At 36.9% G+C, this 17,849-nt stretch overlaps 2 protein-coding genes across 2 annotated transcripts; one reads left to right on the top strand and one right to left on the bottom strand.

Annotated features, from left to right (window-relative positions):
- Nucleotides 1-6,251: 6,251 nt before the first annotated feature.
- Nucleotides 6,252-8,141, top strand: LOC124835566 (Pentatricopeptide repeat (PPR) superfamily protein). Its single transcript, XM_047310521.2, has one exon. It carries the CDS (start codon nucleotides 6,350-6,352, stop codon nucleotides 7,847-7,849), a length of 1,500 nt encoding a protein of 499 aa, XP_047166477.1. The 5' UTR covers nucleotides 6,252-6,349; the 3' UTR covers nucleotides 7,850-8,141.
- Nucleotides 8,142-14,094: 5,953 nt separating this feature from the next.
- LOC148202210 (uncharacterized) lies at nucleotides 14,095-17,502 on the bottom strand. The gene is made up of 2 exons (XM_088109038.1): nucleotides 17,101-17,502; nucleotides 14,095-14,556 (listed from the first exon to the last, which is right to left on the bottom strand). The coding sequence occupies exons 1-2, from the start codon at nucleotides 17,500-17,502 to the stop codon at nucleotides 14,095-14,097; spliced, it is 864 nt and encodes a 287-aa protein (XP_087965164.1).
- Nucleotides 17,503-17,849: the final 347 nt, after the last annotated feature.

Below are 17,849 nucleotides of genomic sequence, written 5' to 3'. Positions count from 1 at the left end.
CCTTTCTTCCTTTCTTTACCTCCTTTGCTTCCCTTAGTTCACCAAGCTTCTTTGGTTGATTGGCTATGGTTTTCCACTCTTATTAGTGACCTACAAAACAAGTATTTAGTTAAAGAGAACATTCTAAGACTTAGAAAGAAAATATTAAGTCCTTTATTCAACTTCCCTTTCTTGGTCTTAGAGTAAAGTTGATACTTCTTTAGATGGAAAGTCCCTAAAGGGGTTGCCATCATTCCCTCCCTCTTTAAAAACGATTTGTCCTCAAATCGGGAAGAAAGAAAGAAGCACAACTTTGGTTTTTATGTTCCTCCGGGATCAAAAATATATCTACAAAAGATTGCAAAAATGAGTATGATGAAGAAGATGTAAACAAAGATAAGAAGACAAAAGAAAAGTCTTGTATTTTTGAAAAAGATTTTCAGAAATTTAGGCTTGGAAAAATGGAAAATTCCATAGTCCCAAGTTATTGGATTTTTATCTTGAGTTACTTGTTTACACAAAGGTAACATTAACTCAAGGTTTGAATTGCCATATTTTGAAAAGGATTGCACAGAATATGGGATGGCAATTGATTTAAAAGATAAATGAATAATGGAAGAGTGCACAATAAATGGAAAAGAAGTAAAGAATGAGAACCCTTCCCTTTTAGGTTCCATGGTGATGGTAAGAGTAGGAGTTGCCAGCATTAGCAAGAGCTCCTTCTCTTTACTTTCCTCTGCTTTCTTCTTTTCTTCTTCTCTTTTCTTTTCCTCTTTCCTTGTCTCTCTTTCCTTACTCTCTTCTTCTTCTTTCTCTCTTTCTTGTCTCTCTTCTTCTCTCTCTTTCTTGTCTCTCAACATCTCTTTTTAGCTTTAATTCTATTTGCTTAGCTTGCACCTCCTTAAGGTTAATCTTAAATTCTAGTTCTCTAATAAGGAAACCATTATCATTTAAGCTTTCAAGAAATATTTTTCCTTTTTCAATGTAATCTCTCAAGAATTGGAGGTTTCTCTTAATAGTTGAAGGTACAAACTCTTTTCTCATGCAAGATTTTAATTCAGACCAATTATGAATGGGAGATTTTCTACCTATCCTAACATGATATTGTCTCTCATCCCACCACTCTCTTACTTGCATTTCAAATCTAGATGTGTAGAGACTAAGGACATAAGATTCACTATTGCTAGAATGAAAATAGGATTCAGGTTTACTTTTTCTAGCAATAAATGGATGCATGTCATTAATGTCCTTTTCCCAAGTTAGGTATGTTAATGCACCAATATCCGCACCAAAGTATGGAATATTTGCCCTAGCTTGTTTATACAATTCACCCTCAATCCGAACAAATTCATGAGAGGAACAAGTCCTTCTTCTAGCTTCATCAAGTTTTCTTTTAATTTCTTTGAAACTAATGGATTGATCAAAACTAGAAAACCAAGAGGACCTATATGAACAAGAAGACGGATAAGAAGTATAACAAGACATCAAAAACTTTTTTTTGATTTTTGTGAAGGATTTCTAGAAAGATTCTAGAGGTAAAATGAACCAAATAGCTCCCAGGAAGAAGAGATGAGTCACAAATGGACAAGCTTAAGAACCTTGTCCTTCCTAGCCAGAGTATCTTTGGTTGTTTCTTACCTTAGTGTCTAGGTAGAAATCTTTCAAAACTTTTTAAATGCAAGAATGCTATGCACCTAGAAACCAAATGAAGGTTTATCTAAATGAAACGTGCTCCTATGTATCACGGAGACTTAAAACATAAAATTCAGCAAGCAATGTAAAGTAAAGCAAATGGAAATGAATGAGACACGGCCCTAAGTGAAAGTGCAAGTGACACTTGGAGCCACTTGACACACTTTCACACTAAGAAGTGGAAACTAACCTATTACAATGTTTGATGGTGCACTTGGAATTGCTTGAAAAGCATTTTTCCAAGTCACTTTAAGTTGAAAATGAACACAAAATTGAAAGAATTGACAAAGGTTCCGTGATACCAATCCAAATTTACAATTGAAAATTGTGGAAAAATGGAACAAAAACTAAGTGTAGCTGCTGTTTCAGATTGTTGGACTGTCAAAAATGGTGTGTTTTTGCTACTGCCATGGTGCTAGAACAGCAAGGATAAAGTGCTCTTGGAGTCCAAGCTTTTGGCCACTTTAACAAGTCTTCCACTCCCTAAGATGCTACCCCTTTGGAGAGCAATCTGGATGTTTAAGACTTCACCACAGCATCACACATCCATACAAAACCAGCAAAAACAGTGAGCATCAAACACGTTACTGCACCAGATTTACTTTCCAAACCAGACTGCACTTTGGCATTGTATCAAACAGGTTATGTGCAGAAATTCCAAACAATGTAAAACAAGTAATTAAAGGCTGGAAAGGAAGGATGACACGCAAAATGAACTTAAGAGATGCTCTAGAAAGGATTAAGAAACCAAGAAAATCAAAACATGCTGCAAAGACATCAAACTCAATGATTTCAGAAATTTGGCAAAAGTGTTTGACAGAATCCCTCAAAGAAAAAAAAAATCAGCTTTTGGCCAAAATCCTGATGCTGGTGCAGCAAATTTTTCGAAACTGGATTGTACTGGTCCAAATGCTTTTTCTAAACTTGGTTAATGATAGTTTGATGTATGATTTAACAGTAGTGGTACCAAGCTTTTGCTACAATCCATATACCAATGGCAAATGCACAAAAACAAATTCAAGCTATGTGCAGAAACTAAAATCTGACCAAAAACACTTTAAAATGGATGATTTGAGAGGCAATTTTTCACAGCTATGTTTAGACACCAAATTTGATGATTGGAGCAACTTTATATGCATTATTTGAAGGTGTTTAAACTGTCAAACAACAAAGAAATATGCAGCAGCAGAAATTGACTAGTTCACTTCCAATTTCAACAAAATGTGATGCTTGGAATGGTGATTTTGCATATGGACTGAAAAATGATCAAATGAACAGTGTAAACAAGTTGAAAATGACCAAATACACTTGTTCAAACAGTTACAATGCACAGAAACAAGGGGAGGCAGCAATTGGCAGTGGCAGTTGTGACTTATGCAGAATAAATGCACAAAAACTACACCAGAATTAGAAATTTGGCAAAAAGAAATTGGAAACTGTAGTGGTGAAAAAGAACAGCAGTGATTCAAATGCTCAAATGCCACTTCAAACAAGTTTGTATCATCAAATGGAATATGTTGAAACACTTAAACAGCCACAGCAAAATCCATAATAGTTTTGACTGGTGTACTTTCAAATTTAACCAAATTTGATGACTAAAACTGTGATTTGATACAAAGGCTGGAAAATTACCATTTGAACAGTAACAACAAGTTTGAAATGGTCAAGTATTCTTGCACAAACAATCCAACACCACAGAGGCACACAGATTCTCAAAATCACTCTAATAGTTGCCAAAATATGCAGAAAAATTGGACAAAACTGCACCAGAAATTAAAATGCAACAGAGTCAAAGCTGGATGAATCAACAATCATGCAAGAAAGGTCCTAAACAACTAGATCTAATTGTAGAGTATCAGCTAGAGGAACTTTAAACACCTAAGACACATCAAAGAAGTCAAGCACGGTGCAGAAGCTTGGATAAAACAGTAACAGTGATGTGAAACCAGATTTCAAGCAACTCAACCACTCATTTTTCAATTCTGTGATTATTAGGAGTTGCTATCACTTCAAACACATGTAAAAACAGTAAACAAACTTGTACAAAGCTTGAAAATAAAGAAATCGGGACTGCATCAGCTGATATCAAATTAATCTAGAAATGATGTTTTATGCAGATTTTTCTACTGGAATCAATATTTGCAATGCTAATTGGCTCAAATGATCAAAGCTGGACATGTTGCCATTGCTTTATATGATCAACATAGAGCTAGCAAATGCATTGAACACACTTAAAAAACAAGAGATAATGCTGGAACAGAAGTAAACCAATTAGACAGTGAAAAACAGCAAACACTTGCACAAAACTGGACAAAACTTGGAATGATGATTAAGCTGGATTCAAACGAAAATTAAAGAAGTTGCACCGATTAAAATGGAAAACAAACACTAACGAACAGTGAATAGAATCAAACATTCACTCAAACACAGAATCAAACCAGAAAAACAAAATGGAACAGTGACATATATGAACAGCACAAGACGGAAAAAAAACAGAGGAATGGATACGAGACACTTAGCTCTTGAAGCGTGACTGAAACGACTGGCTCTTGATGCCAAATGATGGAAGCAGCCTCCACGTTCAAGACTGGAGCGGCTCCTTGGACAGAATGACGCAGCGGAATGAAGAATGGTTTGAAGGAGTTCGGCGCATGCAAGGTGTTTGTCAAAATGCGTGACAGTGTTTGGATGTGTGTGTGAGGTAGAGTTCTAACTCAGATGGCCTTCCAACGGGGAAGGGAGCTAGAGGAAGACAAGCTAAAATAGCTTTAAGCAATGAACTTGAGAGAATGGCTGGATTTCAGCAGCATTTCATTATCAAACTCAAGTTACATTTACAAGTGATTTGGCTTCTCTTTTATAGATGAAGAGAAACTTGCCTAGCAAGCTACTGGACATATTAGCAATGTACATGAAGCTCTATAAGAAGTGTGCAGGAGAAGCTATACAGCTGGCCACATGTTCCATACGGTAAACATTGAAAACATGCTTTAAAAGAAAGTGGAAACGCTGGTTTGCTTGGTTGGCCGTATGTTGTATATCAACTTTGCTTTTCCAATCCAAAAAGCACTTCCTTTCTTCCTTTCTTTACCTCCTTTGCCTCCCTTAGTTCACCAAGCTTCTTTGGTTGATTGGCTATGGTTTTCCACTCTTATTAGTGACCTACAAAACAAGTATTTAGTTAAAGAGAACATTCTAAGACTTAGAAAGAAAATATTAAGTCCTTTATTCAACTTCCCTTTCTTGGTCTTAGAGTAAAGTTGATACTTCTTTAGATGGAAAGTCCCTAAAGGGGTTGCCATCAAGTTGTATCTGATGACTGAGTTATCCTTATCTACATATATCAAGTGGCTTTGTATGAGAGGATGTCTTGCGCTAAGATCATTTTGTGTGATGAACTTGGGTGTGAAATAATGTGTTGTTTCATTGTTGGTTTGATAACTTGTTTTAAGTTAAAATATGTTAGAGGATATGATGTGATTTTTATATTGCATGTAGTAATAATGATGTGAGTATAAATTATGTGGTTGTCTAATAATATGAAATAGAATATGTGATATTGTGAAAGTGATGCCTGCGTATGTGATGTGATGGTGTAGATGAAAAGTTTGTATCTCGACCAAAGGTAAAGGGGTTTTGGGAGCTGACCTTGAGGACTCCAGTTGTGATCTCTATGAGAGTAGCAAGGAGTACTGGACTCGACGTAGCAATTTCGGAGATATTCTTGTCTAGGAAAGCTCTTTGAAAAGGTGATGAGAAGTGACACCGTAAGAACTCAACCTAGAGGAGCTTGACTTGGATTAGTCGATGCATAAAAGCTCGAAGTAAAGGTGCTTGGTTAAGAGTGGTTAGCCAAAGGGCATAAAATATGATTATAAGTACTTAAGAGTGAATGGTCAACTAATAAGAACTCAACTAAAGAGACATACAATACACTTATATTAGGTGTTTCTCATAATCTAAAATATAATATTTACATTTTAAAAGACATACAATACACTTATATTAGGTGTTTCTCATAATCTAAAATATAATATTTACATTTTAAAAGATTTATGTTTTTATGTCATTTATATATATATATATATATATATATATATATATATTTATTATAAAATTTTGTTTTATATATATATATATATATATATATATATATATATGCATATAATTAAGATTTATATTAAATAAAAGGTTTTAAATATTAAGTTGTATAGTACCAAATTTTGTGATAAGTAAATTATTTTAAGTATAAATAATATTTTAACTTTATAGAAAAAAAATTGTGTTGTTATATAATATTAATTTTAACTATTGGTAATTTAAAAAACATTGAATTTTAATTTTAAAATAAAGATGAATATGATAGAAATTGATTTTTTTTAAATACATTGTCCTTGGAAAGAAATACCTCAGCATATTTTCATGCAAAGAAAGTTATTCTAATTTTTAACGAATGAATAGTAGTTATTGTAATTTATTAGTATATAAATAAAAGATACATAATCTTCAATAAAGGAAATTACATTAACTATTTATATAACCGTACGTCTATAATTTTGTCAAAATCTGTCTCAGTTTAAGGTTTGATTTGCATCATTCCCAAGCCAAAATTTTGGTTTTGTTTCGTTGATACAATTAATCCAATGTCCGTTCTTGCTCTGTTCCTCGGCAGATCGAAATGGTGAGACAGCCCTTATCCAAGAGAGCTAACAAATACCTCAGAAAATTCAGGAAATGGCCACACTCTCCTTACAAGACCCCATGGCACCACAACTTTGGTCAACAACAAGCCATGCAAAAGCTCAAACAAGCAACCCTTGAAATGGGGTTTTCCCAGGAACCCCAAACAGCTAACCTTCCCCACCCTTTTCTTCTCTCCACTCTCATTGACTCATTCAAAGCTTACAGCTGTGACCCAACTCCAAAAGCTTACTACTTTGTCATAAAAACCTTAACCAACACCTCCCAGTTGCAGGACGTTCCTGCTCTCCTTGACCACCTTGAACACTTGGAGAAGTTTGAAACTCCAGAGTCTGTCCTTGTGTACCTTATTAGGTTCTATGGTCTTTCTGACAAGGTCCAAGATGCTGTGGATTTGTTTTTCAGGATCCCCAGGTTCAGGTGCACACCAACTGTTTGCTCATTGAATTTGGTTCTCTCACTGCTTTGTAGGAAGAGAGAGTATCTCAAAATGGTTCCCGACATCTTGCTGAAAAGCCAGCATATGAACATTCGCATTGAGGAATCGACATTTCGGGTTTTGATCAAGGCCTTGTGTAGAATTAAGAGGGTGGGTTATGCCATTAAGATGCTGAATTGTATGATAGAAGATGGGTATGGTTTGGATGAGACAATATGTTCTTCGATAATATCATCATTGTGTGAACAAGACGATCTGACCAGTGGTGAGGCTTTGATTGTTTGGAGGGATATGAGGAAAGTGGGATTTTGTCCTGGTGTCAGGGATTATACAAACATGATTAGGTTCTTGGTGAAGGAAGGGAAGGGTATGGATGCTTTGGATGTTCTGAACCAGCAGAAACAAGATGGAATTAAACCTGATGTTGTTAATTATACTATGGTCTTGAGTGGGCTTGTAGCAGAGGGGGAGTATGTAAAGTTAGATCAATTATTTGATGAAATACTTGTGTTTGGAGTCGTTCCTGATGTTTATACTTATAACGTGTATATAAATGGTTTGTGTAAGCAGAATAACATAGATGAGGCCTTTAAGATTGTTGCTTCTATGGAAGAGTTAGAATGCAAACCAAATGTGGTTACTTGCAATACTTTATTGGGTGCTTTGTGTTTAGCAGGGGATTTACGTAAGGCAAGGGAGGTAATGAAGGAAATGGGGTGGAAGGGTGTTGGGCTCAACTTGCATTCATACAGAATCATGCTTGATGGTTTGGTTGGGAAAGGTGAGATTGGTGAAGCGTGCTTTTTGTTGGAGGAAATGTTGGAGAAGTGTTTGTTTCCTAGATCTTCATCCTTTGATAATATCATCTTTCAGATGTGCCAAAAAGGCTTGATTTCTGAAGCAATAGAATTGACCAAGAAAATTGTTGCGAAAAGCTTTGTTCCTGGGGCCAGGACTTGGGAAGCACTGCTTCTTAAATCAGGATTCAAACAAGGGTTTTCAGAAACCACAGTTTTTGGTTTGTTGGGCCAAAATTAATTTTGGTTGTCAAACTGGCTCAGGTAACAGAACGTTTATTGAAAAGACTCGCATCTTGAAAGACGAGCTAAACCATATAAGCAGTTAACAAACTGTATACATAATGAAGTCATCAATCGGCATATGGAGAACAAACCTTTAATGGTATGTTTCGATAACGAATTTTTATAGGGTAATTCAGTGTTTTAGCGAACTTTAGAATGCTATGTGGTAGAATACTTTCTTTAGCTACTGTACTTAGAAAGAATTTCAAATTCTAGTAATTTTAAAAGGTATTTTTTATTAACTTCAATTATAGAATTTCAAATTCCACTTAAAATAATTTGGAATTTTTCATTTGCTCTCTCCGGTGCGTTTGTTCTTTCTCGCTTGCTACCTACCCTCTCTAGGTTCACAGCCCTTTGCTCTCTCTCCCTCTCTCTCTCTCAGACACACCGTTCAGAGCACTCTCCTTGCCGTTCATGCAGTCATATCCGGTTCATCTCTGTTGATGTTCGTTTTAGTGCATTTCATCTCTATTAGATATGACGTTTGTTCCTTCAATTTGTGTTTCGTTTTTTATTTCAATGTTTTGTGTTTCAATTTTGATCGCATTGTATGCTTGTGAAAATAAATAATCTTGCTTCACTTGGTGCAAATAAGAATCGATCGCTAACCATTCCGTTCTTATTTAGTCTATACTTTGTTTAATTTTTTCTTATAATACAATCTCTATTCTTTTTGTATAAATTAAAGATATCAAGTTTTCTTCAGCTGCAACAGTAATTTGTTTGTACTGAATTGCTTTGCTATTTCTGAAAGCTATCAAGTTTCTTAGTTTGTTAGTCTTATTAGATTTAACCAACTTCTCATAGGCCGGAAGTTTCCACCATTAATGATTGATTATGTGAGAAAAGAACTCACACATAAGAGGGACTTTGCTTTGGTGTTTTTCTTGTAATAAAAAGGGCGTATGATTTCTTAATAGAACGTACCAAAGTCACTGGTGAAAAAAATTAAGAGAAAATTTGTTTTTTTTTTTTAAATTCTCTAAGTAGTTGTGTTTTCTTATTTTCAGGAGAAGATGTTATTTGTTTCTCCTTGGATTTATAGAGAGAAATATTATAATTTTATTTCCTGTAATAAAATTACATTTTTGTTTATTGTCAATTTTGTTTCTCATTGTCATCTTTTATTTGATGGAAGATCCTTCAAACAAGTTGATGAAGATTCCTTGATGAAGATGATGAAGGCGAGAAGCATGAAGAATAGGAGATTGAGTGGCTTGATGAATGGGTAAGTGATGCATCCTAGAAGGAGGTTAAGCCAACCTTGAAGGAAAAAGTAAAAGTTTAGATGATAATTTTTTGGCAAGTATACCAAATCGTTCCAAGTAATACAGTGATAAGTAAAAATGTATCGTTCTCCCAAGGGAATTTGAGTTACGTTAATCAATTAAAATTATTTATCAAGATCAATTAGTGATGATATTTGTGATTTCAATTTGGATTTTAACATTAAATTAACAACGTAAACAAAAATAAGATTTGAAAAATGCGATAAAAGATCATTGGAATTGGTCTTTGACTAATATTACAGTAAAATCCTGGACAACATATATTCTCTGTTCAAGCATTCACATGAGAGTATCTTGGTTTAATTCCTTAAAACAAGTTCTAAAATTATCTATTGAATTATTAATTCCTTAATTAATTCATCAGATAATTTTTGCATTAAAATCAGATGTTGAGAATGACCAAAAGCACAGAAGCCATTCCTAGCGTAGTTACTTTAAGTTTCTTTTCTTACGTTTCTGGTTCTAAAAATACTTCCCAGTACAAAAGAACCTTTAAGAAGATTAATACTTCCGTATAATCAAGAGTAAGTCAAGAAAAGAACAAGAACAGAAACATATATTGCACAAGAAATTTACATTAATAATTCGTCATACAACCAATTCCAATGAACAGAAAATTTAGCCTATCCTAGACATCTCAAACGTACTCCTTACAGCAATTCCTTGCAGAAAGTGAAGTCTTGATGTCTTGACAGGTCTCCTGATCGTCTTCTGAATTCTCCAGTATTTTTCTGGCTATGTTCGTGTGTCAGAAGATGGTTTTTGCCTTTCTGTCACGTCTTTTTAAAACCAAAAACTTCCTTAATTCGCATAGCGCACAAGTAATGGTGCGTTATGCGAATTTCCATTTCTTGGCAGTGCGAGCTTTGGCTTGCGCTATGCGAGAATTAGCTGACAGACTCCCAATTATACATCATTTCCTGTACAATAATTTACAAACAATCTACTTCCTATTACAACATTTCACTGAGTAATAACATGAATAATTACAAGATTGAGCTCATTTATAAGTGTAAAAACAACTCTTTTTCACACTTATCAACTCCCCCAAACTTGAACTATTTCATGCCCTCAGGAAATCACAGAAAGAAACTGAACAACACAACACAAAAGACATTTGACATTTTGATAGAATGACTTGGCACATCAGAGATAAATCACATGCATTTCCAAAAGATTTCAACAAGTATGACATGAAGCATCACTTACAAAATCACCTGTGCATAGAATATGAAAACCCAGATCAACATTTATCATTACTTGCACTCAAGTGTTTGTCCTCACCTGACAGTAGAATTGACATAGAACTTCATCAGCTTTTGCATTTCATTTAATTCACACCTTCACACACTATTGGTTAAGTCCAAAGGTCTTTTCAGGTTAAAGCTTGGCTTGGCTAGAAAAAGAATCATGGTTTTTCTTGGATTCAAAGACACCTATTAAGAAGAGAACAACTTCAATTACCAATCCAGTACTCAGATCCCAAAATATATCATACAGTACATACCATTTTCTTTCACAGCTCAACCTTTTGTTTGTTTTTTTCATTTTGAGCATCATATTTTTTTTTTTACTTCCCCCAAACTTGAATTCAACAGTAACCTCATTTAAAGAATTGTACATGTTCTCTTCTAAGGTGTAAGGTCGGATCACACAATAGGCTCAGGGTGAAAGAAATAAATCAAGGCTCAAAGAGGTTCACAAATGAATCACAGTGTCTAAAGGTTGGCTATCTGGTCAAGTAGCTATATAATCAATAATCAACAGGGCCTTTTTCCTCCTTAACCAAAAATTGTGTGTATATACGTAGAATCAAAAATCCTGCAAAAGCCAATTCCATATCTAGACAACTCAATCTCTCACAATCATCATATGCTCTCAACACTCACAGATCTGGTCATATTCATACACACAGATAAAAATTTGTTAAGCACAGCCACCACAAACATACATGTCATCATCCTCAAGAATCACATAACTTAATCAGACAATGCCAAATCATTAAATCAAAACACAATTGTCTTTACAACCACAAACACAACTGAACTAAACAAAGTTCCGAACAACTAAACTGAAATACAAAATGACAATCAACATAACAACAAGAGTCGCTCTACCACGACCCATCAGCTCCTGATCTCCACTGACTCTCCTGCGAATGATAACTCTGCTGTGTCCATCTGGGATCTGGCTCCTCTTCCTCCTCATCACCATTGCCTGCCATCATGTCCTCCTGCTCGTCTAGCTCTGGCTCTGATGCTCCTGGATAAGCACTCCCCCACCTGGACTCAGGCCTGCCCTCAGGCCATGGAATCTGCTCTGCAAACTAGGCCCCACTCATTAGTGAGTCGGGAGGAAAATCAGGGATTCCCAGAGACAAGTTATACATGCTATCCTGTAAGGACACCTGACCCTGCCTCAAACTAGTGCACCAGTCGCGGATATCGTCCTGACGAGCCAGACTCTACTGCATGTAGCGAGTGAAAAGATCAGGTGAAGGAACGAACGGTGCTACGGGTGGTCTAGCCGCTCTAACATTCCGGCGTGGAGGGGGAACTGGAGGAGGGGCATTCATAGCAGAGAACTCTCCCCTGTTGGTGCAATTTCTATCAAAGAATTTCTTGTTGAGAGGGGGTTGAAGTTTCAAGGTGATATCAGAAACTCCAGGTACTCCACTGGCCTTGCACAAGGCTGTCACCAGGGCAGGAAATCCAAGCTTACATGTGTCATTATCAGCAATCAGTGCCATCTCTTGGGAGATATAAGCTCCGACATCCATGTCAATCCCTATCATAATACCATACACCATATACGACCTTTCCAGATTGATGTCGGAAGTATGAGAGTTGGGACAGATGTTTGTGAAGGTGAAGAGACTCCACATAGTGGCCAGTGAATTCAAATGTTTCCTTAATATTCTCACTGGTGTCCCACTAGTGCCAAGCTGATAGCCATATCCGGGGAGGCATAAAGTGGAAGCAATAAGGTCATGGTCAGGATAGCTGGACATGAAAGCGCCTAGAGGGCACGGCTGAAACATCAGTGTATTCAGAATCCTGTTCACTGATCGGCGGTCATAGCGTACTAGCTTGCCTCGCACTTTTGAAACTCTAGACTGAGGCTGAGAGTGATCAGGTTCCCAAGCATTTGTAAAGAATTCTTTGACCAAGACTTCATCAATCTCATCTGGAAGGCTGGCGAGAACAAAATTCCATCTTCTCTTCTCCAGTTCTTCTTGGATATGGTCATACTCTCCAGGTTTCAATTCAACCCTCCTCTCAGGTAATAATGCCCTGCCCATGATAACCTGATGAAACCTATCAGAATGTGCCTCTGATATAAAACGGTCCTGATCATAGTTCAGGACAAGGTCTCCTCTTGGGCTTCTGAAGGTTGGGATCTAGAAGAAGACCCTCGGGTGGTCTTCCTCTTCTTTTCTTGTGTACTCTTGGGAGGTGCCATCTACAAGAAATAATGGACAGTGCAAACAATTGTGGAAAATGGGTCAGAGCAAGTGAATGACTCAAAACACAGTTGCTGGCAGATGGAATTCGCTATGCCCAGCGTGTGCTATGCGAATTTGCACTTTCAGTGCCTGCTGTCAAGACTAATTCGCTATGCGACTAGATTCGCTATGCGAAATATGCGAAATAGGTGTCTTTGCTCAGAGACCATTCGCTATGCGACCAGAGTCGCTGTGCGAATTTTATATCAGAAATCAATCCTATAATTCGCTTTGCGACTGTCTCGCCAAGCGAATTTCATGTTCAGAAAATCAGGACTCTAATTCGCTATGCGGATGTGTCGCCTAGCGAGACAAAGTCCAGAGGACTTCTATCAGAGATCAAATGACAGTCATGGATATGCATAAACAGATGGTGCTTGAAAGTGTATATGCACACAATGGTTCAAGAGAGCATTCCAATCAGACCACAACTCCTATCATACTCCTATGAACATTAAAAACAGAGAAGCAAATGGAGAGTAGACAATGAAACCTGTGGAGAGTGACCAAGATCGGAGAGTGAAGAAGCACTTGAAGCAAAGCAGAAAGTGAAATGGTGGCAATGGAGATAAAGTGGAGAAATTGGCAGAGAGGAAGGAGACGTTCGCTGTGCGAAAATGGAAGAGAATGGTGGCTAGGGTAAAATGAAGAATGAAGAATGGTAAAATGAGATGGGGAAGAAGTAGGTTTTAAAAAAAAAACTGAACGAGTAAATTCGCATAGCGCACCACAGTTGTGCGCTGTGCGAATTTTTCTCGTTTTCTGCACAGTTGAATATTTTATTATATTTTTTTTTGAATTTTAGTGTTTAGTCGCATAGCGCACCTCAGCTGTGCGCTGTGCGACTTATTACAATTTTTTTTTTTTTGAACATAATTCGCGGAGCGCATTTCAGCTACGCGCTATGCGAATTAAAGCACAACTCAAATCACTCTCATTTAACAGAGCTCACCCTCAAATTTTTGGTAGCATAGCGCAAAGTGTGCGCTATGCGAATTAAATGCTCAAGTTGCTCTAGTGATTTTATTCGCCTTGCTTATCAAATGCGCTATGCGAATACTTCCTCAAAGAGAAAAATTAAACTTTTAAATCGCAAAGCGAATGTAATCGCTATGCGAAGTTCAATCTCAAAACAATTTCTTTTTCTCTCTCGCATAGCGCATGAAATTCGCTGTGCGAATAAATCACTACTTCATAAAATCATCTAGTCGCATAGCGCACCTCTGCTGTGCGCTGTGCGAATAGAGCGTCAGAACTCATTCCTCAAGCATCTTAGCACTTCCTCTCCACACTCAAACTTAACAATTACAGAAACACAATCAACAAACACAAATATATACAAACATGTGCTAGGGTGCCTCCTAGCAAGCGCTTCTTTAACGTCACTAGCTTGACCCAGACATTTCATGGTTCAGATAAGTGAATAATTGTGGTGAGGCGTTTAACCTCTCCACCCAAATATTGTTTCAATCTTTGACCATTTACAATCCAACTTCTATTTGGATCCCCAGAATTTGGATCCATCAATTCAATAGCACCATAAGGCTTGACTGCCTTTATCACAAAAGGACCAGACCATTTAGTTTTCAACTTACCTGGAAACAATTTGAATCTGGAATTGAACAACAATACCTGTTGTCCAGGTTGGAAGTCTCTCTTTATCAGCTTCTTATCATGGTACATCTTGACCCTTTCTTTATATTTTCTTGAAGAATCATAAGCAGTCATCCTCATTTCCTCCAACTCTTGCAACTGAAGCTTTCTTTTTCCTGCACAAAGAGAAGAATCAAAGTTAAGGAATTTTAGTGCCCAATATGCTTTATGTTCCATCTCAACTGGGAGATGACATGACTTGCCATAAATTAACTGGAAGGGTGTTAGCCCCACAGGAGTCTTTAAGGCAGTCCTATATGCCCAAAGGACATCATCTAATTTTGCAGCCCAATCCTTTCTTGATGATGAAACAGTCTTTTCAAGAATTCTTTTGATTTCCCTTTTAGAAACTTCAGCTTGGCCATTGGTTTGAGGATGATAAGGTGAGGCAATCTTGTGCCTCACATCATAGTGTCTCAAGACCTTAGCCAATTGAGCGTTACAGAAGTGTGATCCTCCATCACTTATGAGGATCCTAGGTACTCCAAATCTTGAGAAGATTTGTCTTTTGAGAAATTTGACCATTGTCTTGGCATCATTCTTTTGGCATGTTGTTGCTTCCACCCACTTACTGACATAATCCACTGCTACTAAGATGTATTCATTGTTGTAGGAAGAAGGTAATGGTCCCACAAAATCCATTCCCCAACAATCAAACACTTCAACTTCTAAAATAGCCTGCAGTGGCATCTCATGTCTTTTTGAAATGCTTCCAGTTCTTTGGCATTTGTCACAACCTTTTGCGTGAACATGTGCGTCTTTGAATAAGGTTGGCCAAAAGAACCCAGATTGAAGCACTTTAGCGGTTGTCCTTTCTCCATTATAGTGTCCTCCATATGGCGAATTATGACAATGCCATAAGATACCAGTAGTTTCCTCTGCTGTGACACACCACCTCAGTAAGTGATCAGCACCCAACTTGAAGAGATAAGGATCATCCCAAAGATAATCTTTGGAATCATGTAAGAACTTCTTCTTTTGCTGCCAAGTCAAGTCATCAGGGAGAATTCCTGCAGCTTTAAAATTAGCCATATCTGCAAACCATGGCCTCTGTTGTATGAGCATCAGACGCTCATCAATAAATTCTCCCTTAATTTCTCCTTCTTTCTTAGTCACCTCAGTGTTAAGGAGGCGAGACAAATGATCAGCAATGACATTCTCGCTCCCCTTTTTGTCTTTTATCTCAAGATCAAATTCCTGTAACAGTAAAACCCATCTTATGAGACGTGGCTTTGAATCAGACTTTGCCAGTAAGTATTTTATGGCTGAATGGTTAGTATAAATGATCACTTTAGATCCTATCAAATAAGGTCTAAACTTTTCAAGAGCATACACAATTGCCAAAAATTCTTTTTCAGTTGTGGCATAATTTAATTGTGCACCATTCAGAACTTTACTGCCATAATGAATAACGTGAAAAACTTTGCCACGTCTTTGTCCCAATAGAGCCCCAATGGCATAGTCACTAGCATCGCACATTAACTCAAAATCTTGAGTCCAATTTGGTGCAACTACAACAAGGGCTGTGACTAGCTTCTCTTTCAATATCTCAAAAGCTTTCAGACACTCATTATCAAACTCAAACTGAGTGTCTTTCACAAGCAAGTTGCAAAGGGGTTTAGCAATCTTGGAAAAATCTTTTATGAATCTTCTGTAAAATCCAACATGTCCAAGAAAGCTTCTTACCCCTTTTACATTTGTAGGAGGTGGTAGCTTTTGAATCACATCAACCTTAGCTTGATCTACACCTATCCCCCTAGATGAGATCTTATGTCCTAAGACAATCCCCTCACGAACCATAAAATGACATTTTTCCCAATTCAACACAAGGTTCGTGGCAATGCATCTTTTCAAGACTACATCCAGGTTCTACAAGCATAAATCATATGATTTGCCAAAGACCGAGAAATCATCCATGAAAACTTCTATGCAATTCTCAACAAGATCAGCAAAAATGGCTAACATGCAACGTTGAAATGTGGCAGGAGCATTACATAGACCAAATGGCATCCTTCGGTATGCAAACACACCAAAGGGACAAGTGAAAACAGTCTTTTCTTGGTCCTCAGGATTTACTATTATTTGATTGTACCCGGAATAGCCATCCAGGAAACAATAATAGGCTTGCCCTGCCAGCCTTTCCAACATTTGATCCATAAAAGGGAGAGGAAAATGATCTTTCCTGGTGGATTGATTTAATTTTCTGTAATCAATACACATTCTCCACCCTGTTACTGTTCTTGTAGGAATTAATTCATTCTTATCATTCTGAACAACAGTCATACCCCCTTTCTTAGGAACAACATGTATAGGACTCACCCAAGCACTATCAGAGATAGGATATATCATTCCTGCTTCAAGCAATTTAAGTACTTCCTTTCTCACCACCTCTTTCAAATTTGGATTCAATCTCCTCTGTGGTTGTGCTATGGGTTTGTAGTCCTCTTCCATCATAATCTTATGCATGCAATACGTTGGACTTATACCTTTCAGATCAGAGATGTGCCAACCTATTGCCTTTTTATTTTCTTTTAAGATTTCAACCAATTTTGCTTCATCATTATTTGATAGAGAATTGCTTATTATCACAGGCTTCTTGGCATTTTCCTCTAAAAACACATACTTAAGATGATCAGGAAGCATTTTTAATTCCATCTTTTCCTGATCATCTAAGTGAGCCTTTTCTAATTTTTCCACTTTCACATCAGTGGATTTCTCTTCTTTCAATTTTTCCAGATGTTGTGAAATCTCCTCTACTTCAGATTCTTCTTCTAAAGTAAGTTCCTCACATGAATTTATCAAGACACGCTCTAAGGGAGATTTCACAAACATCTGACTTCTCACTTTTTCAACAACATCATCCAAAACTTCAACTCTGAAACAATTTCCTCTATCTTTAGAGTGTTGCATAGCTTCTACTACATTAAAGGTAATTGTTTCATCATGTAACCTCACCTTCAGATGACCATCATCAACATCAATTATCACCCTAGCAGTCTTCATAAAAGGTCTTCCAAGTATAAGGGGGACTTCAGTATCCTCCTCCATGTCAAGAATAACAAAATCCACTAGAAAAGTGAATTTGTCAACTTTCACTAAAACATCTTCAATGACTCCATATGGGTACTTGACAGACCTATCTGATAGTTGAAGGGTCATCCTTGTTGGTTTTACTTCCATGTCCCCTATTTTCTTCAACATAGACAAAGGCATTAAATTGATGCTTGCACCTAAGTCTATCAATGCTTTTTCAATGGGGAGTTTTCCAATTGTGCATGGAATCGTAAAACTTCCAGGATCTTTAAATTTTGGTGGTAGAAGTTTTTGGATGATTGCACTACAATTCCCTTGCACCTCAATTGTTTCTTCCTCAATATACTTTCTCTTCTTTGTCAACAAATCTTTCATAAATCTAGCATAAGAGGGCATTTGTTGAAGTGCTTCTGAAAAGGGAATTGTGATTTCCAGCTTTTTGAAGAGAGCCATGAATCTAGAAAATTGACTTT

This window comes from Vigna umbellata, chromosome 3 (assembly GCF_029865625.1).
Source record: "Vigna umbellata cultivar VRB3 chromosome 3, Vumbellata_1.0, whole genome shotgun sequence".
Lineage (NCBI taxonomy): Eukaryota > Viridiplantae > Streptophyta > Magnoliopsida > Fabales > Fabaceae > Vigna > Vigna umbellata.
Note: the sequence above shows the minus strand (reverse complement) of the source record. Positions and strands in the feature narration are given on the sequence as shown.